General features: G+C 42.4%; 1 protein-coding gene across 6 annotated transcripts in view; it reads left to right on the forward strand.

Moving 5' to 3' along the window:
• The window catches only part of LOC132510509 (zinc finger protein 235), a 58708-nt gene that overhangs the window by 12869 nt on the left and 18465 nt on the right, over positions 1-27374 (forward strand). The window contains exons 3-6 of one of the 6 annotated variants that reach the window (XM_060132702.1): positions 2036-2228; positions 4939-5001; positions 8449-8575; positions 9373-9468. In XM_060132702.1, coding sequence (XP_059988685.1) covers positions 4987-5001; positions 8449-8575; positions 9373-9468 — 238 coding nt within the window. In that variant the 5' untranslated portion in view covers positions 2036-2228; positions 4939-4986. The other 5 variants (XM_060132701.1, XM_060132705.1, XM_060132700.1 and 2 more) reach the window with 5 other exon arrangements.

Consider the following 27374-nt stretch of genomic DNA (forward strand, 5'->3'; position numbering starts at 1 on the left):
TCTTCAGATCAAGAAAATGTTCATTCATTATCTAGTTCATTATTTTCTTGCTTCTGTTGTTTCCTTCTCCAATTTTCAGAATTCCTTTTACTCACATGATAGATTTCCAGGATATACGTTTCACATCTCCTCTCTTCCCATCATTGATTCCAACTGATTGTATTTCTGTGCTGTATTTTGAGAAATTTCTTTCACTTAGTCTTTGAGATTACTATCTTTGCCCTCATCATTGGTAATCCTCCCCTTAAATTCATCTACTTTCAATTGGTAAATTGGAGATGGGACTTAGATGAGTGTGTGTGCCCTTGCCCATGCACTTACGCACACATACATGCTGAACTTCAGTTTCCTTAAATAATCCTATTATCATTTTTTTTAATTCAAGTTTCATCCCTCTCCTCTTGCAGCTCAGTTTCTGCAGGTGTGTGTTTTTTGTTCCAGCTAGTTTTCTGTCTTGGTTATTGGGACATCTAGGTGACAGCGGACATCTAGGTACTAGAAAATAGAATTATATCAATCCCCATGAGTGCGGTGACCCTATCTCCCAGTTGTCTATAATAGTGCCAGATTATATCTATTGCCTTAGTGTAATTAGGAACTGTACCCGTTTTCACTTTCAAAAATGTCCCAATTTAGGGAATTCCCTGGCCATCCAGTGGTTAGGACACTTTCACTGCCAGTAACTAAGATCCTGCAAGTCGTGTGGCCAAAAAAATAAAATAAAATAAGTCCACTGTTTTTCACATATTTGCTGTTATTTTTTTTCCTATTCAAAGGTGTTTTTTCCCCGGGATTTGTATTGGCTTCATTTGGTCTTTGTTCAGGTGTTTCTAGTTCTACCTATGAAGTGGTCTCTTTGTCAAAAGAGATGAACTTAAATCTAATCAGTAAGCTGGGATGAAGTGAGAGAGTGGCATGGACTTATATACACTACCAAATGTAAAACAGATAGCTAGTGGGAAGCAGCCGCATAGCACAGGGAGATCAGCTCTGTGCTTTGTGTCCACCTAGAGGGGTAGGATAATGAAAGTGGGAGGGAGACGCAAGAGGGAGGAGATATGGGGATATATGTATACGTATAGCTGATTCACTTTGTAATACAGCAGAAATGGACACACCATTGCAAAGCAATTATACTCCAATAAAGAGGTTTAAAAAATTAGGACATTTCATATCAGGCCATTTAATAAATATTTTTCAAAATGTGAACTGCAAAAAAAAAGTCTAATTAGGCCTTTAGATTTAAATTTTACTTGATAGGAAACACATAGGCTAGAAGAAGAAATTATTTAATGACACAAAAAATAAACAATGGAGTGAAACTGAGCAGGACCCTCTGGGGTCCTCCTGGACACAAATGCCTTTCTGTCATCCCCATCCCCCCCTTTGTCAGTTTTTGAAAACTTTCATAATAAAAAGCTACAAAATATATTCCCTGCCTAGGAGAAAAACCATGGTTTCCTGGTTCACTTGGCTTATTCACTCACCAGACACTATTTATATCAGGAGCAGAATAGAAATATATACTGAAATGTCTGAAGCCAAATGAATTAGAAAACAATTCAGGATTTTATATATGCACACATCACAATATTAAATTCCCTGCAATGGAGCTGCTTTTGTTTGACATAACAACCACTATGTTTTTTTAAAATGAAGTTCAAGATATTTCGCTTTTACAGCCTAATCGATGTGCGTATAGCCTTTTTGCAAATTCTTAGCGTATTGGAATGAACCGCTCATTCCACAGAACCCTCTCAAGAGCCCTTAGGTGCCTTGCTGAATAAAGGAAGCAAAGGAGTCAAAACACTTTATTCCAACCTCTCCCTTCCCCCCAAGGCAGACAGCTTGGAAATTGAAGACTGAGACTTTCTACCTATCTACCTTCCCTCCCGCAATTTACTGTGTACATTAACATAACTAGTCAGTTTTACTAGCATGCCTTTACTATTCCAGAAGATTCCTGCCCAAATTGCTTGATTGATCATTAAAGGAACTTCCACAAGCACCCATCAACTCTTCTATCTCTTTAAAGAACATCAACAGTTTGCACCTGTAGGTTCCTCGCCTACAAAAATCCTTGCTCTTCCCACCAATCCTGGACTGCAGCATCATGATCGTCATGCAATCCCATTCGTCTTTTGCACTGAAAGACGCCGCCTTAAACCACACTTCCAATTCTCAGTGAATTCCAGCCTTGCCTTCCTGGCTCCGCGGACACTGTCAAGGTGCGGAAGCTCTGTGGAGGTGGTGTAACCACGTAGCAATAAACTACGTTTTTGTCTCATTAACAGGTTTTATTGCTGATATTTGGGGAGTCAGCATTGGAAACAAGTTTGAAATCCAGTGTTCCTTAAGTTCTGTGTTAGGCAGTTCCGCCTGGGTCACGTTTACGTTTCCCACTTTTTAGTCTACCCTTTGCCTCCGCTAAAAATGTTGGGGTTTAACTTATTTTCGTAATACAAGCCTCTCTTTTCTCTCTTATACGGCCGCATTTTTAAAAATTCGCAATTATTGTTACCCGAAAAACTATCTGCTTACGTTATTTTCTCATGAGCTTTAAGAAATGAGTAAAACAAAAGGAATCTGACAGTTCCACCAAAAGTGACTAAATCCGAGCCCGCTCCACAGTCAAAACCCAAGACAGCTGGTGGCAAGACCGGTTCTGCGAACTTCATTCTGGGAAATGTAGTCCAGGAGGTTCGTGAAATCTGAGGCGCTTCCGCCTGGGGATTCTGGGAAGTGTAGTCCGGGAACTGTGTGTAGCCCGAGGCACTTCCGCTCTGGGAAGGCGAGGTCGGGGCCGAGATTACTCCTAGGGCGGTGAGTTAACCCAGCGTCCCTGTGATCTCTCCGAGCCTTCTCAGCCTCTGCGTGGGGCCACCCGGTCCTCGCTCCTGGGGCAGGGAAGCCGCGGCGAGCGGCGGAGGGCGGGAGGGGGCAGCGGCGGCGGTGTGCGTTCCCTCGGCGAACCTCCCGCGTCGGGGGCGGGCTCGCGTCCTACATTGAGTTTGACGGTCTCCCGCGCTCTCTGCTCCCCCAGCCCTCCTACCGCTACTACGGGCCAGCTCTGTTTCTTGCGGTAAATTATTGAGCGGGTTGCTTAATCTCTCTCTGCCTCAGTTTCCTCCGGTTAGTTCCTTCCCAATGATGTTCTTTTGAGGATTAAGTGAGATGATATTTTAAAACCTTAAGAACAGTGCCTAGTGCAGGGTAAAATGTTGGATGTTACCATAAATTCAGTGATAATACTTAGGCGCCCTGTTGTTGGGAAGCTCCTGCGAGCCTGGGATGGGGTCGGAGCTCCAGCTGCAGACCCATTGTGCCTTCCCTGATCACTGAGGTGGGTTTGTTCTTGGATTCCTGGATTCTTTCTGGACGCTTGTTTAGGAAGGAGAGTTATCTTCAGCTGGATCCTGGGAAAAGTCCTCTGTGGTTTATCCCAGACCGAGAAATGATCGTGGTCACGGCTTTGCAGAGTGCCTGCGATGTAGCCAGGCTTCAGTTAAAAATGTTCAGTATTGTGTAACAACCCCGTATTGTTAATTGAAATACAACACGATTTCTTAGTTTTAGGTTTTTATTAGTCATTGTTTACCTTCATGCAATGCGAGAAGAAACTTCGTTCAGCTTAATAACACGTGCAAGTAGTTACACCTATTAAGGGGAAAAAAACCCGTGGCAATTTAACGTTCATTAACAACAGCACAAACCATCTGTGAGACCACCAGTCAGAATTAGGCTTTTTTTGGAGAGTAAGGGTAAGTAAAGGGACAGTCATCTCTGAAGTCTGTTTCCTAAGAGTCATCTTCTGTAAAGCAGATTCGCAAAGGCAGTTTTATGAATCTTAAGAGCACCTACTTGTCTGAAGCTGCAGGAGGGAATTCTGGCATTATTATACCCATTTACAGGTAGACTGGATTGAGGCACAGAGAGATTAATAACTTGCCCAAGGTTTATGCGACTAGTAAGTAGAAAGTGATAAGTAGAAATAACAGAATTTGAACCCAGGCATTTTGGCCCTGATGTCAAAAGCTCAGCTTCTCTGTACACGGGTGTGGAATTGAATCTCGGAGACAGAGTTTTGGGTGAAGTAGAAAAGGATAGCTTTATTACTTTGCCAGGCAAAGGGGGACACGGTGGGCTCCTGCCTCGAAAAACTGTGTCCCCACTTGGAGAGGATAGTGGGAAGTTTTATAGTAATTTTTCAAGAAGGGCGTGATCAGCTCGTGGACATTCTCCTGATGAGTTGGTGGTGAGGTAAGTGGGAGTCAGCATCATCAACCTTCAGGTTCCAACTGGTCTGGGGTCTACATGCTTGAGGGCACCATACCATCATTAACTTCTCCCACCTGGAGGGGGTTTCAGTATCTGCAAAACAGCTGAAAGACATTGTTGTGTGTATCCATTGGTGGGGAAGCAGGACCTTGCCCCAAGGCTGCACTATTGTTTCTCTGGACTGTTTGTTTCTCCCTAGTCTCGCATCCCCTCTCTTCCCTAATGAACAGCTGCTTGAATCTGCCCATTGGAACTCAGGGTCATGGAGGCTGAATGAAGGCTATTTCCTGTAGTCAAAGAAATGGGGGACACAGAAAGGCTTTGTGCCCAGGAGCCCCACAGGGCCCTGCTCAGTATCAGCCCCATTAAGTTGTTGGTACTTCCCGTCTGCCTCTCATTTCCTCTAATAGCCAGCCTCAGGAATACTCTGGGAGCTACAAGAAACATGTGGGTGAGGGCTGTTTATGGACTGTTCATGAACTAAGGCAGCTGGCCGAGGAGGCCCAGGGGAAGCTGGAATCCAGCCCCTGTTCTCACTGGGTTATGTTGTCACTGCATTTGCCTAGAGAAAGGGGCCCCCTTCCAGATCACACGAAGTACTACGTGGACTAGCACAGTTCCCAGTATCTCTCTCATGATGGCTTTCTTTCCCTTCCCCAGTTTTGCCTTCCCAGAACTCGGCCTTTCCCCAGCAAGAAGAGGAAAAAAATGACCAAATTCCAGGTAAGTCAGGTTTGCTTTTCTGTTTCTTAAAATGACATCTCATTTCACAAAGACTGGACACATTTTTCTCCTGCTCGGGAAGGGTAAAGGGAACCAAAGGCACTTGAGGAACTGTTGTATGGCGGCCCCTTGCTTTTTGTTTATTTCCACATAATGATGTGAAAATTAATAGATAATTTTTTAAAATAAAAATGTTCCCATAATCAATTACACTCCAATATAAAACAAAAAGTTAAAAAAATAAATTCATTACCCCCCAAAAAAAAACAGTTCCCACGTTATAAACATGTTTACAAATCAGTTTTCATTTTCTCACATTCCTTTTCATTAGTGTTTACGTGTGTTGATTTGTAATCACAGTTTTCAATACCATTTTGGATTTTTATTTTTTTAATTTATTTAACTTTGCTTTTTGGCTGCGTTGGGTCTTCGTTGCTGCGCGCGGGCTTTCTCTAGTTGTGGCGAGCAAGGGCTACTCTTCGTGGTGGTGCGTGGGCTTCTCATTGTGGTGGCTTCTCTTGTTGTGGAGCATGGGCTCTAGGCACGCAGACTCAGTAGTTGTGGCGCACGGGCTCAGTAGTTGTGGCGCACGGGCTCTAGAGTGCAGGCTCAGTAGTTGTGGTGCATGGGCTTACTTGCTCCGTGGCTTGTGGGATCTTCCTGGACCAGGGCTCAAACCCGTGTCCCCTGCCTTGGCAGGCAGATTCTTAACCACTGCGCCACCAGGGAAGCCCCATATTTTGGATTTTTAAAATTGTATAGCTCCCACAACTTAAAAGGTCACTTCATTTTCCATAGTTTACCTAGTATTTTTTTCTGTTGTCCATATTTATGTGGTTTATGAACTTTCCCATTTTAAGATGTTTGCAGTGACCGTTTTCCTACGTATAACCTTTCTTCCCAAACAGGAATTCTGAGAGTTCTGCCATTTTCTTCCTAAAAGTTTGGGAACTCAATTGTTTTCTCATGGGGAGGCTCACGTTTTGTGGCTGGAATGTCTAAAGCATGGTTTCATGCAGCAGAGTCCAGCTGATACTGAACTAAGAGAAAATAATTTTGTTTTCAAACAAGAAGTAGATTCTTTAATTCTAAGTTACACCACGTATGTATTATAGTTAAGTATCTGTTTTGTTCACTGCCATGTTAGTATATGTTAAAGAGGTACCCACTGATTTTGAAAAGTCTAGTAGCAGCAGGGACTTGCCAGGCATTTACTTCATGAAGCAGCTGTGTTAGGATATAGATGGTCTTATCTGCATTTTAACAGAAACAGATTTGTGAACTTTCAGATACCTGTGAAAATCCACTCAGTCCCCAGCTGACACTAAAGTTTCCATTGCCCGAGGCAGGACTTTCAGGTGTCCAATGAGGATGAGTGGAGAGACCCAGAAGAAGAGACTGCTCCACATGGGGCCCTGAGGCCACGTTGTGTGTATGCCTGGTGTGGCTGGAGGACTCCAAAAATAACACTGCCCTCAGTTCCTTTTCTGAGTGCCTGTCTCTTCTTTGCCAGATGTGTCAACTAGTTGTTTAATACACATATGCTCAGGACTCCAGTCAGAACAAATGTCGAGATGGGCTAAGTCTTTAGACAGATAACTTTTTTTTTTTTTTTTTTTTTTTTTTGCTGAGCAGCTTGTGGGATCTTAGTTCCTTGGCCAGGGATTGAACCCGGGACCCTAGCAGTGGAAGCACCGAGTCCTAACCACTGGCCTGCCAGGGAATTCCCTAGAGAAATAATTTTAATTGTCATAAAGGAAAACACCGTATGCTAAGGCATGAGACACAGGAAACAGGAGTGAGGGGTGAAGGTGGGAATTTGTACATGCTAGAAAAGGCTTAATATTCTTCATAGGAATCTTACTGATGCATCAGCTACCTCAGTAGGATTACAAGCAAGGCAAATGAACAAGCGATATGTGGGGGGAAAATATTGAAAGAGATGTTTTGATGAAGTTAAATAAATGGAAATTTTTAAAAAGAGCTGTTTTTATCACTTACCAAATTACCCAAGATTTAAGAAGTAAGATAGGGCTTCCCTGGTGGCGCAGTGGTTGAGAGTCCACCTGCCGATGCAGGGGACACGGGTTCGTGCCCCAGTCTGGGAAGATCCCACGTGCCGCGGAGCGGCTGGGCCCGTGAGCCATGGCCGCTGAGCCTGTGCGTCCGGAGCCTGTGCTCCACAACGGGAGAGGCCACAACAGTGAGAGGCCCGCGTACCACCAAAAAAAAAAAAAAGTAAGATAATGTCCAATTTGGGCCAAAGTATGGAGAATCAGGAACACTTCTGATCTGTGACAGGAAGAGTTAATTGGGAGAATTGCCATTTTACTAGCAAAGGTGCATATTTTTTTTGGCAGTGTAGTTGCCACTTCTTGGAACTTAGCCTAAGGAAATAACCAGACAAGTTGGCTAAGATCTATGTGAAAATGCATTTTTTGTAGCATTATTAGTAAGTTTAAAATCTTAAATTATTGTATTAATTATTTGGAATGGTTAAATGTATTTTTTTCACTTTTATGAAATACCATGCAGCCGTGAATAATGATGATAATAGTAATAGTGATGGCTGACATTTTTTGAGTATCTAACGTGATATTCCCTGGAGGTCCTAGTGGTTAAGACTCCACGCTTCCACTGAATGGGACACAGGTTCGATCCCTGGTCGGGGAACTAAGATCCCGCATGCCGTGCAGCGAGGCGGGGAAAAAAAAAGTGTCAGATATATCCTAAACCCTTCACATATTCTCATTTAATCCCATCAAGTACCCTATGATGGTGTGCCCTTGTACAGATGGGGAAATTGAGGTATTGAAAAGTTAGGTGACTTGTCCAAGGTCACAAAGGTAGTAATGGACAGAGCCTTAGAATGTGAACTGAGGCAGTCAGTCTCCAAAGCCTGTGCTCTTAACCTTGACACTGAATGCTGCCACAGTTGACAGGTACAGCGTGTACCTGGGACAGAATGAACTACCTACCTGCCCTCACGGAGGTACTGAAGGCTGTTTAGATTGGCAGTCATTGACAAAATAGTGGTACTGCCCAGTGAGAGAAGGAGATAGGCACTATTATTGTAAATACCGTTGGGACTAAATTAACTCAACATTTCTTACAAAATTTGGGACTTTCAGTGAAATTGTAAAATGCGTGTATGCCTTAACGTAACCGTGACAGTTCTAGAGACACAGCTGTGTAAAGGGCACCATGTTGCACGTATATAAGGTTTTAAGATTTTTTCTTGTCGTTCCTTCCTCCACCGACCCCACCACTCCAGCATCTTTGGTGTGACTGTGGAAGGGGAAGAGGAGACGGTGTCCTAAGAAGAGTGGTTCAGGTCGCTTAGAATCTGGAACGGCCTCCCACATGCCTCCTCCACCTTCCCAGTGCTGCCCTGCTCCCAGGGGCGGTTGCTTGTAAGATTAAGGCTACATGTGTTTGGTGTCGTAGGAGGCGGTGACCTTCAAGGACGTGGCCGTGACCTTCACGGAGGAAGAGCTGGGGCTGCTGGACTCCACCCAGAGGAAGCTGTACCGAGAGGTGATGCTGGAGAACTTCCGGAACCTGCTCTCAGTGGGTGAGGACGGGCGCCCTCCCTGTGACTTGGCATCATTCCCCATGGGCCGGGTTTCCCAACCTCGGTACTACTGCCTTTTGGGGCCAGATGGTTTCTTTGTCATGGGGACTCTCCTGTGCGTTATAGGATGTTTAGTAACATCCCTGGCCTCTGCCCGTGACTTCCAGGCTTTGGGACTCCTTAGAGACCCAGAGTTTTCCAGTCCCTTTGGAGCATAGAGACAAGATGTTTCTAGTCTTTGTTCCAAGGCAAACGTTTGTCTTTTGTAACTGCACTGTAAGTGAACAGTTGAGCTTGGCTGCACCTGGCTCCTTATTTCATATGATATCTTTTTTTTTCATCCCAATCTCCTGATTTATCCCTCTCTCCCCCACTTTCATACCTTTTTAAATTTTTTTAAATTAATTTTTATTGGAGTATAGTTGCTTTACGTATTATATTTTTTTTAAATTGGTGGGTCATGATCCATTGGTGGTGCATGAAATTAATTTAGTAATAAATGTATAATAAAGTAGCAGTGTCAGAGTTCCTTAGCAAGAGTGGTGCACATCGTAGCAATAACTGCAGCGCTTGCAGTAAATACAGTGAGACTCTGCAAAGGACGTGATGACACAGGTCATTTAGTCTTTTGTTTCAGTGATTCGTGGGGGTAGTCACGTGTTTCTAATGAGAATGTATTTCTCACAACAGGTCTGATCAAAAATGTTCAATAAACTTTGGGGGGGTGGGCGGAGCCTTCCATCATGGGATTGGAACCAAAATTGTTCAGTACTTTTTTCCCTTTAATGTTTTCTCAGGGCACCAGTCCTCCAAGCCAGATATGATATCCCAGTTGGAGAGAGAGGAGAAACTTTGGATGACGGAGGTCCAGACCCAGAGAGGTGGGCATTCAGGTGAGGACCTCGCTGCTACAGTCCCATTATCCTGCCTCTGTTCTGGATAATCTGTCTCTTCTCTGTACGGCAGGCAAAGAGGCCCTTTGAAAACCTCAGTCACGTCACACTCCTCTACTTCAGGCCCTCCCCTGGCTCCCCATTTCACTCAGAATAAAATCCAACGTATTTAAGGGGCCCCTGTAGTGGTGTCCGTTCACCCAGCCTTAACAGTCTGCATTTTTCTCCTGTCATTTCCCCCTGCCTTGCCCTCTGCCAGCCTCACTGGTTCCTCAAATACGAGGATTACGCTTCTGCGTGAGGACCTTTTCCTCTCTTTTCTCTGGCTGGGAGGCTGCTACCCCACAAACCTCCAGCCCCTCTCTCCTATTCATTCATGTCTCTGCTCGGAAGTTCATCTCACCTACAGCCTTCCTTGACCACCCCTTTTAAAATACCGTCTTCACTCCATCACCTTCATTTGTGTCTAAGTACGACATCTCCAGACTTCCTAGTATATATGTATGTTTTTAATTCTAGAAAAACATAACAAAATTTATCATTTTAATCATCTTTAAGTATACAGTTCAGTGGTGTTAAGTACATTCACACTGTTGTGGAACCATCAACACTGTTCATTTCCAGAACTTTTTCATCTTCCCAAACAGAAACTGTCCCCATTAAACAAGTCCTTGTTCTCTCCTTGCCCCCAGGCCCTAGTAACCGCTCTTCCACCTTCTGTCTCTGTCATACAGTATCTGTCCTTTTGTATCTGGCTTATTGCACTTAGCATGGTATCTCCGAGGTTCGTCCACGTTACGGTGTGTCAGAATTTCCTTTTTGAAGGCTGAATAATACCGCATTGTATGTATATAGCACATTTTCTTCATCTGTCGATGGACATTTGGGTTGTTCGCAACCTTTTGGTTATTGTGAATAATGCTGCTGTGAACGTGGGTGTCCAGATATCTGTTCAAGTCTCTGCTTTTCATTCTTTTGTGTATATACCCCGGGTAGAAATGCTGGATCATGTGGTAATTCTCTAATTTTTTGAGACACTGCCATACTTTTTTCCATGGTAGCTGCAGCATTTTACATTCCCACCAGGAATGCAGAAGGGTTCCAGTTTGTAGCATCCTCACCAATACTTGTTTTTTGTTTGTTTTTTATAGTAGCCATCCTAATGGGTATGAAGTGGTATCCCATTGTTTTTGATTTGCATTTTTCTAATGATTCGTGATGTTTAGCATCTTTTTATATTCTTATTGGCCACATGTTTATCTTCTTTGGAGAAATGTCTATGCAAGTCTTTTGCTCGTTTTTGAATCAGGGTGTTTGTTGTTTTTAGGAGTTCTTTGTGTAATTTGAATATCCCTCATCAGGTATATGATTTACAAGTATTTTCTCTCATTCTGTGTGTGGCCTTTTTACTTCATGGAGGTCTTTTTTTTTTTTTTTTTTTTTTTTTTTTGCGGTACGCGGGCCTCTCACTGTTGTGGCCTCTCCCATTGCGGAGCACAGGCTCCGGACGCGCAGGCTCGGCGGCCATGGCTCACGGGCCCAGCCGCTCCGCAGCATGTGGGATCTTCCTGGACCGGGGCACGAACCCGTGTCCTCTGCATCGGCAGGTGGACTCTCAACCACTGCGCCACCAGGGAAGCCTGGAGAAGGTCTTTTAATGCAGAAAAGTTTTTAATTTTCATGACGTGAAATTTGTCAATTTTTTTTGTTGTCGCCTGTGCCTTTGGTGTCGTATCTAAGAAACCATTGCCAACTCCAACGTCATGCAGCTTTTACTGTTTTCTTCTAGGGGGTTTATAGTTTTAGCTCTTATGTTTAGGTCTGATGCATTTTGAGTTGATTTTTGTATATGGTGTAAGGAGGGGTCCAGCCTCATTCTTCTGCGTGTGAATATCCAGCTTTCCCAGAACCATTTGTTGAAAAGATGGTCCTTTCCCCATTGAATGGTCTTGGCCCCCTTGTCCAAAATCATTTGACCATAAACTAGTGGTTTATTTCTGGGCTCTCTGGTCTGTTGCCTTGGTCTGTTTGTATGTCTGTCTTGACGCCAATACCACACTGTTTTGGTTAGCTTTATAAGTTTTAAAATGAGGGTGTGAGTCCACCAACCTTCTTCTAATTTTTCAGGATTGTTTTGGCTATTTGGGTTCCCGCGAGATTCCATATGAACTTTAAGATGAGTTTTCCTATTTGTGTGTTGGGATTTTGACAGGGATTGAATCTGTAGATCCCTTTAGGTAGCACTGACAAAGTAATATTAGATCTCCCTGTCTGTGAACATGAGATGTCACTCCATTTTTTTAATGTCTTTAATTTCTTTTACCAGTGTTTTGTAGCTTTCAGTGTACAAGCCTTTCACCTCCTTGGTTCATTCCTAAGTATTTTATTCTTTTTGACGCTATTGTAAATGGAAGTGTTTTATTTCATTTTCAAACTGTTCATTGTGTATAGAAATGCAATTTTTTTAAGTTGAAGTATAGTTGATTTGCAGTGTTAATTTACTGCTGTAGAGCAAAGTGATTCAGTTATACATGTATATACATTCTTTTTTTTAAATATTCTTTTCCATTATGGTTTATCACAGGGTACTGAATATATCAATAGTTCTCTGTGCTATATAGTAGGACCTTGCTGTTTATCCATTCTGTATATGATAGTTTGCATCTGCCAATCCCAGCCTCCCACTCCATCCCTTCCCCACCCCTCCACCTTGGCAACCACCAATCTGTTCTCTGTGTCTGTCATTCTGTTTCATAGGTAGGTTCATTTTTTTTTATAGGTTCATTTGTGTCATTTTTTAGATTCCACATATAAGTGATATCATATGGTATTTGTCTTTTTCTGACTTTACTTAGTATGATAATCTGTAGTTCCATCCACGTTGCTGCAAATGGCATTATTTCCTTCTTTTTAATGGCCGAGTACTATTCCATTGTATACATATACCACATCTTCTTCATCCAGTCATCTGTTGATGGACATTTAGGTTGTTTCCATGTCTTGGCTATTGTGAGTAGTGCTGCTGTGAACATAGGGGTGCATGCATCTCTTTGAATTGTAGTTTTGTCTGGATATGTGTGCAGGAGTGGGATTGCTGGATCATATGGCAATTCTGTTTTTAGTTTTCTGAGGAACTTCCATACTGTTTTCCACAGTGGCTAGAAATGCAACTAATTTTTGTATGTTGACATTGTATCTTGGCTACTTTTAATTCATTTGCTGGTTTTAACAGTTTTTTGTGTGTGGAATCCGTATTCCCAGCCAGGCAGTCATCTTCTCTGCTATTTATCTTATCCTCTCTGCCCCTCTCCCCTGATACTTAAACAATCACATGACCTAGGTGAAGTTTTCTGGTAGACTTTTCAAATGTGATATTTATAGACGTCACAGATGCAGCTGTGTAGACAAGGAGAATCTGTGTAAAAAAAAAAAAGAAATTACTGAAATGAACCTTTTGCAGTTCTGAGTAAGTTTGTGTAATTTGGTATTACTCTGAACTCATTTATCATAAGTATTAGAAGAAACATCTTGGGAATTCCCTGGCAGTCCAGGGTTAGTACTCTGCACTTTCACTACTGAGGGCCCAGGTTCAATCCCTGGTTGGGGAACTAAGATCCTGCAAGCTGCCCAGCACAGCCAAAAAAAAAAAAGACGAAGCACCTTATACATTTAATCCTTGCAATAGTCCTGACCACCTGGGTGATTATCTGTTTTATATGGGATGAAACTTATGCCTTTGAAAATGTCATATAGCTTGTAAGTGGGTGAGTCAGGCCTTAACGCCTGTTTGCTTAGTAGAGGCGCTGATTTAAACCTGTTAACGTCTTTGTGGACCCCCAAACTGCCAATTTGCCATTTTCCTGCAAGTGTAGCATCTACTACAGAAGTGGAAGAATTTCAAAAACGTATAAAACGTAGAAAGTTAGTTAATCCTAAAATTGTGTATGTGCTTCATTAAGGTAATCATTTAATAAACCACCAACCTGGGGGCATATGTGATAAAAAAAAAAATGATCTAATGGGATCCCATGTGTAACCCCACAGTTGACTTCAGTTTTAACATTCATCATCATGTTTTTTATTGAAAATTGAACTGACGATTTAAAAAGTTAATTCTCTGCTTCTCTGCCTTCCCCACATACACACACCATCTGGATGATCTGGTTTTTCTCCTTTCCATGGCTTTAAACATTTTATTTTGGAAATATTAAAATGCAAAAGTAATGAAAATAGTATAGCATAGTCTGTATATTCATACCGTCTCAACAGTCGTCACTTTCTGCCATTCCCGTTTTACGCATCCTCCCACTCCTTTTTTGCTGGAGTATGTCACATCACCCACAGATACATCAGTGTCTGTCCACAGCAAGATGTCACCTCATGCCTATCCTATGATCAGTATGGATGCGTGTATATTTATTTTTACTTTGGGTTATATCCAACATGGCATTGTTTATTTTGCTGTCAAATTGTTCCTGCTTTGACCATTGGGAGCTCTTTCAGGTTGGCTCCTATACCACTGTGCCTCGCCTCATTCTTTTGTTTTTGGAGCGTTTCCTTTCCTTCTGACTCTACAAAGTCCTCCCTGTCATCTTGTATTTTTCTTACCCAGCCTTAGAATCAGCCATCTGCCCAAGGACTCCTGGTTCCTTTTAGGGGAGAATGGTATAATTGTGCACTAATCAAAATGCTTTTTAGTTAAAATGCTTCTTAATCAACCTTACTGAGAAACAACTTACATAAAGTAAAATTCACCCTTTTTGAAAATTTATAATTTGAGAGTTACAGAAATGGTACGTAGATAGTGTAGAAAGTTCCCGCAAGTGCCTCACCTGGTTTGCCCACTGTTAACCCCCTACCTGACCAAGGTAAATTTGTCAAAACTACAGATTTCACGTTGGTATAGTACTTTTTAAAATCTAATTGGCCCTATCAAGCAATTCTTTTTAATTTTTTAAATGTATTGAAGTAGAGTTGATTTACAATGTTGTGTTCATTTCTTCTGTACAACAAAGTGGTTCAGTTATATGTATACATTCTTTTTCATTATGGTCTATCACAGGATGTTGAATGTAGTTCCCTGTGCTATACAGTAGGACCTTGTTGTTTATCTATCCTACGTATAATAGTTTGCAAGCAGTTCTTGAATAGAGCAGCATTCTACCTAGCAATTACAAGGGCCCCCCAAGGAGCTGTACAAAATGGAAGGTTTTTTATAGGCAGAAAGGGGGTGGGGGAGGGAAGTTGTTAGCAAAAGAAAAGAAATGATTTAGGCCAGCTCATCTTTTTAGGGAGGCATGTGTCTTCTTATGCAGGTTACCTCACTGGTGCTGATGTGGAGATTTCAGAGTGTCTGTTTAAAGGTCACCTTCCTGAGAGGGGTTGAAACTGCAGTTATGTCTTGGTTTGCTGTCATGGGGGCAGATGACCCCATTGGGGCTTGTTATTTCTTAACCTTTCCCCCTTTTAATCAAAGTCTCAACTTATCTGAGAGATGTCATCAAAATGTAAGGCATTAATGCCATTCTCCGCTACTGCCCTGTGATTCTTGCAACATTGTTGATCCCTGACGTGGAGTCGTGGTTTTATTTAATCCCCGTGACATTCACAGGTCATGGGTTCCAGATACATAATCCTTAAGTCAGTCACTCTTCTTCCTTTTCCTTGTAAATTTTTTTAAAAATGTATTTATATTATTTTTGGCTGCATTGGATCTTCGTTGCAGTGCGCAGGCTTCATTGTGGTGGCTTCTCTTGTTGTGGAGCACAGGCTCTAGGCATGTGGGCTTCAGTAGCTATAGCATGTGGGCTCAGTAGTTGTGGCTCGCGGGCTCTAGAGTGCAGGCTCAGTAGTTGTGGTGCACGGGCTTAGTTGCTCCGCGGCATGTGGGATCTTCCCGGACAAGGGCTTGAACCCGTGTCCCCTGCATTGGCAGGCGGATTCTTAACCACTGCACCACCAGGGAAGCCTCTCTTCTTCCTCTTCTGATGTTCTCATCTTAGGGAAATCATATGCTTGGCAGTCAGCAGCTCTGAACACGCATTTAAAGCTTTTGAGAGAATCCCATGAGCCAGAGTGATTTTTTTTCTTTTTATAACTATGTGCAGGATAATTCCCTCTGTTTGGATATGCTTGGAACCATGGTCCCCAAGACCCAAACCAGTCAAAATCAAGTAAGTCAAAGAAATGCCATTGAAAGAGTCTTTTTTTTCTTTTCAAAAATTTTTTAAAAATTATTTATTTTTTAACATCTTTATTGGAGTATAATTGCTTTACAGTGGTGTGTTAGTTTCTGCTTTATAACAAAGTGAAACAGCTATACATATATCCCCATATCTCCTCCCTCTTGCATCTCCCTCCCACCCTCCCTATCCCACCCCTCTAGGTGGTCACAAAGCACCGAGCTGATCTCACTGTGCTATGTGGCTGCTTCCCACTAGCTGTCTGTTTTACATTTGGTAGTATATATAAGTCCATGACACTCTCTCACTTCGTCCCAGCTTACTCTTCCCCTTCCCTGTGTCCTCAAGTCCATTCTCTACGTCTGCATCTTTATTCCTGTCCTGCCCCTAGGTTCTTCAGAACCTTTTTTTTTTTTTTAGATTCCTTATATATGTGTCAGCATACAGTATTTATTTTTCTCTTTCTGACTTACTTCACTCTGTATGACAGTTGCTGGGTCCATCCACCTCACTACAAATAACTCAATTTGGTTTCTTTTTATGGCTGAGTAATATTCCGTTGTATAAATGTGCCACATCTTTTTTATCCATTCATCTGTCGATGGACACTTGGGTTGCTTCCATGTCCTTGCTATTGTAAATAGAGCTGCAATGAACATTGTGGTACATGACTCTTTTTAAATTATGGTTTTCTCAGGGTATATGCCCAGTAGTGAGATTGCTGGGTCGTATGGTAGTTCTATTTTTATTTTTTTTTAACGAACCTCTATACTGTTCTCTGTAGTGAGTTTATCAATTCACATTCCCACTAACAGTGCAGGAGGGTTCCCTTTCCTCCACACCATCTCCAGCATTTATGGTTTGTAGACTTTTTGATGATGGCCATTCTGACTGGTGTGAGATGATATCTCATTGTAGTTTTGATTTGCATTTCTCTAATGATTAATGATGTTGAGCATTCTTTCATGTGTTTGTTGGCAGTCTGTATATCTTCTTTGGAGAAATGTCTATTTAGGTCTTCTGCCCATTTTTGGATTGGGTTGTTTGTTTTTTTGATATTGAGCTGCATGAGCTGCTTGTAAATTTTGGAGATTAATCCTTTGTCAGTTGCTTCACTTGCAAATATTTTCTCCCATTCTGAGGGCTGTCTTTTCGTCTTGTTTATGGTTTCCTTTGCTGTGCAAAAGCTTTTAAGTTTCATTAGATCCCACTTGTTTATTTTTGTTTTTATTTACATTTCTCTAAGAGGTGGGTCAGAAAGGATCTTGCTGTGATTTATGTCATAGAGTGTTCTGCCTATGTTTTCCTCTTAAGAGTTTTATAGTGTCTGACCTTACATTTAGGTCTTTAATCCATTTTGAGTTTATTTTTGTGTATGGTGTTAGGAAGTGTTCTAAGTTAATTGTTTTTTAAAATTATTTATTTTAATTTTGGCTTTGTTGGGTCTTTCTCTATTACTGTGCGTGGGCTTTCTCTAGTTGCGGTGAGTGGGGGCTACTGTTTGTTGCAGTGCACAGGCTTCTCATTGTGGTGGCTTCTCTTGTTGCAGAGCACAGGCTCTAGGTGCACAGGCTTCAGTAGTTGTGGTGCATGGGCTTAGTTGCTCCGTGGCATGTGGTGTCTTCCCAGACCAGAGCTCGAATCCGTGTCCCCTGCACTGGCAGGCAGGTTCTAACTACTGTGCTACCAGGGAAGCCCCTAATTTCATTCTTGTACATGTAGCTATCCAGTTTTCCCAGCACCACTTATTGAAGATGTCTTTTCTCCATTGTATATTCTTCCCTCCTTTATCAAAAATAAGGTAACCATATGAGCGTGGGCTTATCTCTGGGCTTTCTCTCCTGTTCCATTGATCTATATTTCTGTTTTTGTGCCAGTACCATACTGTCTTGATTACTGTAGCTTTGTAGTATAGTCTGAGGTCTGGGAGCCTGATTCCTCCAGCTCCGTTTTTCTTTCTCAAGATTGCTTTGGCTATTCGGGGTCTTTTGTGTTTCCATACAAATTGTGAAATTTTTTGTTCTAGTTCTGTGAAAAATGCCATCAGTAGTTTGATAGGGATTGCATTGATCTGTAGATTGCTTTGGGTAGTATAGTCGTTTTCACAATGTCGATTCCTCCAATCCAAGAACATGGTATATCTCTCCATCTGTTTGTATCATCTTTAATTTCTTTCATCAGTGTCTTATAGTTTTCTGCATACAGATCTTTTGTCTCCTTAGGTAGATTTATTCCTAGGTATTTTATTCTTTTTTGTTGCAATGGTAAATGGGAGTGTTTCCTTAATTTCTTTTTCTGATCTTTTCTTGTTAGTGTATAGGAATGCAAGAGATTTCTGTGCCTTAATTTTGTATCCTGCTACTTTACCAGATTCATTGGTTAGCTCTAGTAGTCTTCTGGTAGCTTCTTTAGGATTCTCTATGTATAGTATCATGTCATCTGCAAACAGTGACAGCTTTACTTCTTCTTTTCCGATTTGGATTCCTTTTTTTTTTTTTTTTTTGCTGTACGCGGGCCTCTCACTGTTGTGGCCTCTCCTGTTGCGGAGCACAGGCTCCGGACGCACAGGCTCAGCGGCCATGGCTCACGGGCCCAGCCGCTCTGCGGCATGTGGGATCTTCCTGCACCCGTGTCCGGATGGGCACAAACCCGTGTCCCCTGCATCGGCAGGCAGACTTTCAACCACTGTGCCACCAGGGAAGCCCTGGATTCCTTTTATTTCCTTTTCTTCTCTGATTGCTGTGGCTAAAACTTCTAAAACTATGTTGAATAAGAGTGGTGAGAGTGGGCAACCTTGTCTTGTTCCTGATATTAGTGGAAATGCTTTCAATTATTCACCATTGAGGATGATGTTGGCTGTGGGCTTGTCATATATGGCCTTTATTATGTTGAGGAAAGTTCCCTCTGTGCCTACTTTCTGCAGGGTTTTTATCATAAATGGGTGTTGAATTTTGTCAAAAGCTTTCTCTGCATCTATTGAGATGATCATATGGTTTTTCTCCTTCAATTTGTTAATATGGTTTATCGCATTGATTGATTTGCGTATATTGAAGAATCCTTGCATTCCTGGAATAAACCCTACTTGATCATGGTGTATGATCCTTTTAATGTGCTGTTGGATTCTGTTTGCTAGTATTTTGTTGAGGATTTTTGCATCTATGTTCATCAGTGATATTGGCCTGTAGTTTTCTTTCTTTGTGACATCCTTGTCTGGTTTTGGTATCAAGGTGATGGTGGCCTCGTAGAAGGAGTTTGGGAGTGTTCCTCCCTCTGCTATATTTTGGAAGAGTTTGAGAAGGATAGGTGTTAGCTCTTCTCTAAATGTTTGATAGAATTCGCCTGTGAAGCCATCTGGTCCTGGGCTTTTGTTTGTTGGAAGATTTTTAATCACAGTTTCAATTTCAGTGCTTGTGATTGGTCTGTTCATATTTTCTATTTCTTCCTGATTCAGTCTTGGCAGTTTGTGCATTTCTAAGAGTTTGTCCATTTCTTCCAGATTGTCCATTTTATTGGCATAGAGTTGCTTGTAGTAATCTCTCATGATCTTTTTTATTTCTGCAGTGTCAGTTGTTACCTCTCCTTTTTCATTTCTAATTCTATTGATTTGAGTCTTCTCCCTTTTTTTCTTGATGAGTCTGGCTAGTGGTTGATCTATTTTGTTTATCTTCTCAAAGAACCAGCTTTTAGTTTTATTGATCTTTGCTATTGTTTCCTTCATTTCTTTTTCATTTATTTCTGATCTGATTTTTATGATTTCTTTCCTTCTGCTAGCTTTGGGGTTTTTTTGTTCTTCTTTCTCTAATTGCTTGAGGTGCAAGGTTAGGTTGTTTATTCTAGATGTTTCCTGCTTCTTAAGGTGGGCTTGTATTGCTATAAACTTCCCCCTTAGAACTGCTTTTGCTGCATCCCATAGGTTTGGGGTCGTTGTGTCTCCATTGTCATTTGTTTCTAGGTATTTTTTTATTTCCTGTTTGATTTCTTCAGTGATCGCTTCATTAAGTAGTGTATTGTTTAGCCTCCATGCGTTTGTATTTTTTACAGATCTTTTCCTGTAATTGATATCTAGTCTCATGGCATTGTGGTCGGAAAAGATACTTGATACAATTTTTATTTTCTTAAATTTACCAAGGCTTGATTTGTGACCCAAGATATGATCTATCCTGGAGAATGTTCCATGAGCACTTGAGAAAAATGTGTATTCTGTTGTTTTTGCATGGAGTGTCCTATAAATATCAATTAAGTCCATCTTGTTTAATGTATCATTTAAAGCTTGTGTTTCCTTATTTATTTTCATTTTGGATGATCTGTCCATGGGTGAAAGTGGGGTGTTGAAGTCCCCTACTATGAATGTGTTACTGTCGATTTCCCCTTTTCCCCTTTTATGGCTGTTAGTTTTTGCCTTATGTATTGAGGTGCTCCTATATTGGGTGCATAAATATTTACAATTGTTATATCTTCTTCTTGGATTGATCCCTTAATCATTATGTAGTGTCCTTCTTTGTCTCTTCTAATAGTCTTTATTTTAAAGTCTATTTTGTCTGATATGAGAATTGCTACTCCAGCTTTCTTTTGGTTTCCATTTGCATGGAATATCTTTTTCCATCCCCTTACTTTCAGTCTGTATGTGTCTCTAGGTCTGAAGTGGGTCTCTTGTAGACAGCATATATATGGGTCTTGTTTTTGTATCCATTCAGCTAATCTGTGTCTTTTGGTGGGAGCATTTAGTCCATTTACATTTAAGGTAATTATTGATATGTATGTTCCTATTCCCATTTTCTAAATTGTTTTGGGTTCGTTATGATAGGTCTTTTCCTTCTCTTGTGTTTCTTGTCTAGAGAAGTTCCTTTAGCATTTGTTGTAAAGCTGGTTTGGTGGTGCTGAACTCTCTCAGCTTTTGCTTGTCTGTAAAGGTTTTAATTTCTCCATCAAATCTGAATGAGATCCTTGCTGGGTAGAGTAATCTTGGCTGCAGGTTTTTCTCCTTCATCACTTTCAGTATGTCCTGCCACTCCCTTCTGGCTTGTAGGGTTTCTGCTGAGAGATCAGCTGTTAACCTTATGGGCATTCCCTTGTATGTTATTTTTCCCTTGCTGCTTTTAATATGCTTTCTTTGTATTTAATTTTTGACAGTTTGATTAATATGTGTCTTGGCGTATTTCTCCTTGGATTTATCCTGTATGGGACTCTCTGTGCTTCCTGGACTTGATTAACTATTTCCTTTCCCATATTAGGGAAGTTTTCAACCATAATCTCTTCAAATATTTTCTCAGTCCCTTTCTTTTTCTCTTCTTCTTCTGGAACCCCTATAATTTGAATATTGGTGCGTTTAATGTTGTCCCAGAGGTCTCTGAGACTGTCCTCAGTTCTTTTCATTCTTTATTCTGCTCTGCAGTAGTTATTTCCACTATTTTATCTTCCAGGTCACTTATCCGTTCTTCTGCCTCAGTTATTCTGCTATTGATCCCATCTAGAGTACTTTTAATTTCATTTATTGTGTTGTTCATCGTTGCTTGTTTCATCTTTATTTCTTCTAGGTCCTTGTTAAATGTTTCTTGCATTTTGTCCATTCTATTTCCAAGATTTTGGATCATCTTTACTATCATTATTCTGAATTCTTTTTCAGGTAGACTGGCTATTTCCTCTTCATTTGTTAGGTCTGGTGCATTTTTATCTTGCTCCTTCATCTGCTGTGTGTTTTTCTGTCTTCTCATTTTGCTTATATTACTGTGTTTGGGGGTCTCCTTTTTGCAGGCTGCAGTTTTGTAGTTCCCGTTGTTTTTGATGTCTGTCTCCAGTGGCTAAGGTTGTTTCAGTGGGTTGTGTAGGCTTCCTGGTGGAGGTACTAGTGCCCGTGTTCAGGTGGATGAGGCTGGATCTTGTCTTTCTGGTGGGCAGGTCCACGTCTGGTGGTGTGTTTTGCGGTGTCTGTGGACTTATTATTATTTTAGGCAGCCTTTCTGCTAATGGGTGGGGTTGTGTTCCTGTTTTGCTAGTTGTTTGGCATAGGTTGTCCAGCACTGTAGCTTGCTGGTCGTTGAGTGAAGCTGGGTGCTGGTGTTAAGATGGAGGTCTCTGGGAGATTTTCGCTGTTTGATATTATGTGGAGCTGGGAGGTCTCTTGTTGACCAGTGTCCTGAAGTTGGCTGTCTCACCTCAGAGGCAGAACTCTGACTCCTGGCTGGAGCAGCAAGAGCCTTTCATCCACACGGCTCAGAATAAAAGGGAGACAAAGTAGAGAGAATTAGTAGAAGTAGGAAGAAAGAAAGAAAGGAGAGAAGGAGGGAAGGAAGGAAGGAAGGAAAGAAGAAAGAAAATGGAAGAAGGTAAGAAGGAAAGAAAGGAGGGAGGGAGGGAGGAAGGAAGGAATAAAGAAAGAAAGAAGATACAGTAAAATAAAATAAAGTATAATAGTTATTGAATTAAAAAATAATTATTTAGGAAAAAAAAGGATGGATAGAACCTTAGGACAAATGGTGGAAGGAAAGCTATACAGACAAAATCTACACAGAAGCATATACATACACCTTCACAAAAAGAGGTAAAGGGGAAAAATCATAAATCTTGCTCTCAAAGTCCACCTCCTCAATTTGGGATGATTCGTTGTCTAAAGGAGGGAAGGAAGGAAAGAGAGAGAGAGAGAAAGAAAGAAAGAAGGTAAAGTATAATAGAATTATTAAAATTAATTATTAGGAAAAAAATTTTAAAAACAAAAAAAAACAATGGCCGGATAGAACCCTAGGACAAATGGTGGAAGCAAAGCTATACAGACAAGATCTCACACAGAAGCATACACATACACACTCACAAAAAGAGGAAAGGGGGAAAAAATCATAGATCTTGCTCTCGAAGCCCACCTCCTCAATTTGGGATGACTCCTGGTCTATTCATGTATTCCACAGATGTAGGGTACATCAAGTTGATGTGGAGCTTTAATCCGCTGTTTCTGAGGCTGCTGGGAGAGATTTCCCTTTCTCTTCTTTGTTCTCACAGCTCACAGGGGCTCAGCTTTGGATTTGGCCCTGCCTCTGCGTGTAGGTCACTGGAGGGTGTCTGTTTTTTGCTCAGACAGGACAGGGTTAAAGGAGCCGCTGATTCGCGGGCTCTGGCGCACTCAGCCCGGGGGGAGGGAGGGGCATGGCGTGCAGGGCGGGCCTGCGGCGGCAGAGGCCGGTGTGATGTTGCACCAGCTGAGGCGCGCCGTGCGTTCTCCCTGGGAAGTTGTCCCTGGATCCCGGGAACCTGGCAGTGGCGGGCTACACAGGCTCCCCGGAAGGGAGGTGTGGACAGTGACCTGTGCTCGCACACAGGCTTCTTGGTGGCGGCAGCAGCAGCAGCCTTAGCGTCTCCCGCCCGTCCCTGGGGTCCGTGCTTTTAGCCGCGGCTTGCGCCCGTCTCTGGAGTTCCTTTAAGCAGCGCTCTTAAACCCCTCTCCTCGCGCACCAGGAAACAAAGAGGGAAGAAAAAGTCTCTTGCCTCTTCAGCAGGTGCAGACTTTTCCCTGGACTCCCTCCTGGCTAGCCGTGGTGCACTAACCCCTTCAGGCTGTGTTCGAGCCGCCAACCCCAGTCCTCTCCCTGTGCTCCGAGGAGCCTCAGCTCCCAGCCCCGCCCGCCCCTGCGGGTGAGCAGACAAGCCCCTCGGCACCGATCCTCTATGCGGGAATCTCTCTGCTTTGTCCTCCGCACCCCTGTGGCTGCGCTCTCCTCCGCGGCTCTGAAGCTCCCCCCTCCGCCTCCCGCAGTCTCCGCCCGCGAAGGGGCTTCCTAGTGTGTGGAAACCTTTCCTCCTTCACAGCTCCCTCCCACTGGTGCAGGTGCCATCCCCATTCTTTTGTCTCTGTTTTTTCTTTTTTTTTCTTTTGCCCTACCCAGGTACGTGGGGAGTTTCTTGCCTTTTGGGAGGTCTGAGGTCTTCTGCCAGCATTCAGTAGGTGTTCTGTAGGAGTTTTTCCACGTGTAGATGTATTTCTGGTGTATTTGTGGGGAGGAAGGTGATCTCCGCGTCTTACTCTTCCACCATCTTCCCAGCACCCCCCTTTTCATCACTTTAAATACGTCTTGCCACTTCCTTCTGGCTTGCAGAGTTTCTGCTGAAAGATCAGCTGTTAACCTCATGGGGATTCCCTTGTATGTTATTTGTTGTTTTTCCCTTGCTGTTTTTAATATTTTTCTTTGTATTTAATTTTTGATAGTTTGATTAATATGTGTCTGGGCATGTTTCTCCTTGGATTTATCCTGTATCCAGGACTCTTTGTACTTCCTGGACTTGATTGACTATTTCCTTTCCCATATTAGGAAAGTTTTCAACTATAATCTCTTCAAATATTTTCTCAGTCCCTTTCTTTTTCTCTTCTTCTTCTGGGATCTCTGTAATTCGAATGTTGGTGTGTTTAATGTTGTCCCAGAGGTCTCTAAGACTGTCCTCCATTCTTTTCATTATTTTTTCTTTATTCTGCTCTGCAGTAGTTATTTCCACTATTTTATTTTCCAGGTCACTTATCTGTTCTGCCTCAGTTATTCTGCTATTGATTCCTTCTAGAGAATTTTAAATTTCATTTATTGTGTTGTTCATCATTGTTTGTTTGCTCTTTAGTTCTTCTAGGTCCCTATTAAATGTTTCTTGTATTTTCTCCATTCTGTTTCCAAGATTTTGGATCATGTTTACTGTTACTCTGAATTCTTTTTCAGGTAGACTGCCTATTTCCTCTTCATTTGTTCGGTCTGGTGGGCTTTTACCTTGCTCCTTCATCTGCTGTGTGTTTCTCTGTCTTCTCATTTTGCTTAACTTACTGTGTTTGGGGTCTCCTTTTTGCAGGCTGAAGATTCATAGTTCCCGTTGTTTTTGGTGTCTCCCCCCAGTGGGTAAGGTTGTTTCAGTGGGTTGTGTAGGCTTCCTGGTGGAGAGGACTAGTTCCTGTGTTCTGGTGGATGAGGCTGGATCTTGTCTTTCCGATGGGCAGCACCGCGTCCAGTGGTGTGTTTTGGGGTGTCTGTGAATTTATTATGATGTTAGGCAGCCTCTCTGCTAATGGGTGGGGTTCTGTTCCTGTCTTGCTAGTTGCTTGGCATGCATGTCCAGCACTGTAGCTTGCTGGTTGTTGAGTGGAGCTGGGTCTTAGTGGTGAGAAGGAGATCTCTGGGAGAGCTTTCGCCATTTGATATTTCATGGAGCCGGGAGGTCTCTGGTGGACCAATGTCCTGAACTCAGCTCTACCACCTCAGAGGCACAGGCCTGACACCTGGCCAGAGCACCAAGACCCTTTTGGGAAGTCTGAGGTCTTCTGCCAGCGTTCAGTAGGTGTTCTGTAGGAGTTGTTCTACATGTAGATATATTTCTGATGTATTTGTGGGGAGGAGGGTGATCTCCACGTCTTACTCCTCCACCATCTTGAAGCTCCTCCCCTCCTTTTTTAAAAATTTGTTTGGAGTATTGTTGATTTACAATGTTGTTAGCTTCAGGTGTACAGCAAAGTGATTCAGTTATACATATACATATATTCATTCTTTTTCAGATTCTTTACCCATATAGGTTATTACAGAATACTGAGTAGAGTTCCCTGTGCTATGTGGTAGGCCCTTGTTGGTTATCTATTTTATATATAGTAGTATGTGTGTGTTAATCCCAAGCTCCTACTTTATCCCTCTTATCCCCCACGTTTCCCCTTTGGTAACCATAGATTTGTTGGATTTTAATTTATTTTATTTTTGGCTGCATTGGGTCTTCGTTGCTGCGCGCAGGCTTTCTCTAGTTATGGCGAGCAGTGGCTACTCTTCGTTGCGGTGTGGGGGCTTCCCATTGCAGTGGCTTCTCTTGTTGTGGAGCACGGGCTCTAGGCACACGGGCTTCAGTAGTTGTGCCCTACAGGCTATGCTGCTCTGTGGTATGTAGGATCTTCCTGGACCAGGGCTGGAACCCGTGTCTCCTGCATTGGCAGGCAGATTCTTAACCACTGCACACCAGGGAAGTCCTCCATTTTTCTTTGTCAGGATTGCTTTGGCTATTCAGGGTCTTTTGTGTCTGTTGTAGTTCTCTGAAAAATGCCATTGGTAACTTGGTAGGGATTGCATTGAATCTGTGGATCGCCTTGGGTAGTGCAGTCATTTTGACAATATTGATTCTTCCAATCCAAGAACATGGTATATCTTTCCACCTGTTTGTGTCATCTTCGATTTCTTTCATTAGTGCCTTAAATATAGTTTTCAGAGTACAGGTCCTTTGCCTCCTTAGGTAGGTTTATTCCTTGGTATTTTATTCTTTTTGATGTGATGGTAAATTGGATTATTTCCTTAATTTCTCTTTCTGATCTTTCATTGTTAATATATAGGAATGCAAGAGATTTCTGTGTATTAGTTTTGTATCCTGCAACTTTACCGAATTCAGTGATGCGCTCTAGTAGTTTTCTGGTAGCATCTTTAGGGTTTTCTATGTATAGTATCAAGAGTCATCTTCTTAAGCAAGGTGGCCTCCTCAATGAACTTCTGTACCTGAGTTTCAGCTTCCTCAGAAGTGTTAACCCAGGTGCAACAGGTGATGTTGGCCACAGCACAGGCACCTCCTCCTTCAGCTGGAAGATAATCAGGGGCTGTCATCAGGAGTGGCCTTGGCCAGAGGGTCCACATGTTTCTGCTGGGCAGCTAATGTCTTAGCAATGAAATCTACAGTCTCTTCAAGAGTTAAGCAGTGGTTTCTGATGACAGTCTCATTTATATCTACTCCTAATCGGGGAAGTAGGGCCCTACCAAAGGAAGCAAACCCCGAATCATGAAAAGCCTCCTGGTAGGTCCTTTCTAGAACAGGTAGGGCATTGCCCAGCTGTGCACCAGCCCCATTGATAACCAAGAGGCATTGCCCAGCTGTGCACCAGCCATCTAGGCATCCGTAGGCCCAAGGAGAAACATAACCACCACAGACAAAGATAAGTCTTTGTCAGGGCACAAACTACTTCCATGAAGGTGGCACTGTTAATGGATTCATTTGTAAGAATTGTTGCCTGTGCCTATTCAAGCCAGGGGTCAGTTAACTTATATTTCAGGCTGGGAGAAAAATCTATTCTAAATTCCAGAGGTTAACCCCCTTAGCAGTGGCCTGGGGGATGCAGATGAGGGCATAATCTCTGCAGGCCAATGCCAGAGTAAAGGAAAGAAGGGGTTTCACGGTTAGGTAAAGTCTGGATCTGGCTTCTTGGGCAGAAGCAGTCGACCTTGGTGTCAGCTGCTTCTCGCCCGTCACCTTGATTTGGAGGTCCCCAGCATCTGTATAGGACCTGGTGTCAGGTGGGGTGTCTTTTTAGCCGTGGGAGGTACATCCAGGGTTCAGTACCTTCTAGTTTCCCTGCAGTGTCAGTGGGCAGGAGCACTTGGTGAGGTCCCTTCGGACGGAGCTCGGGGGCTGCCTTCTTCCTGATTCCAAATCAGAAGGGTAGGAGAAAATTGCAAGTGTTAGTTTGGTGAGTCAGAGCCAGATATTTGAGGAAACTAGAAAACATTCAGGATCCAGTCCAGTTTACAGATAACATTACCTCCAAGACAATTAGCAGGACTAGAATCTAATATCTACAAAGGTGGAAACATAATTTTTTTCTCTACAATTACTCCACCTCCTTTTTTTTTTTTTAAAAAAAACACCAAGGTTTGTGTTAAATTTGGCCTGATTATTTAAAAACTCTGTTTTAAGACTGGTTTCCTGGAACTGTGTATGCAAGGTACCAGTTCGATTTTTCCAGGC

This window comes from Lagenorhynchus albirostris, chromosome 19 (assembly GCF_949774975.1).
Source record: "Lagenorhynchus albirostris chromosome 19, mLagAlb1.1, whole genome shotgun sequence".
Lineage (NCBI taxonomy): Eukaryota > Metazoa > Chordata > Mammalia > Artiodactyla > Delphinidae > Lagenorhynchus > Lagenorhynchus albirostris.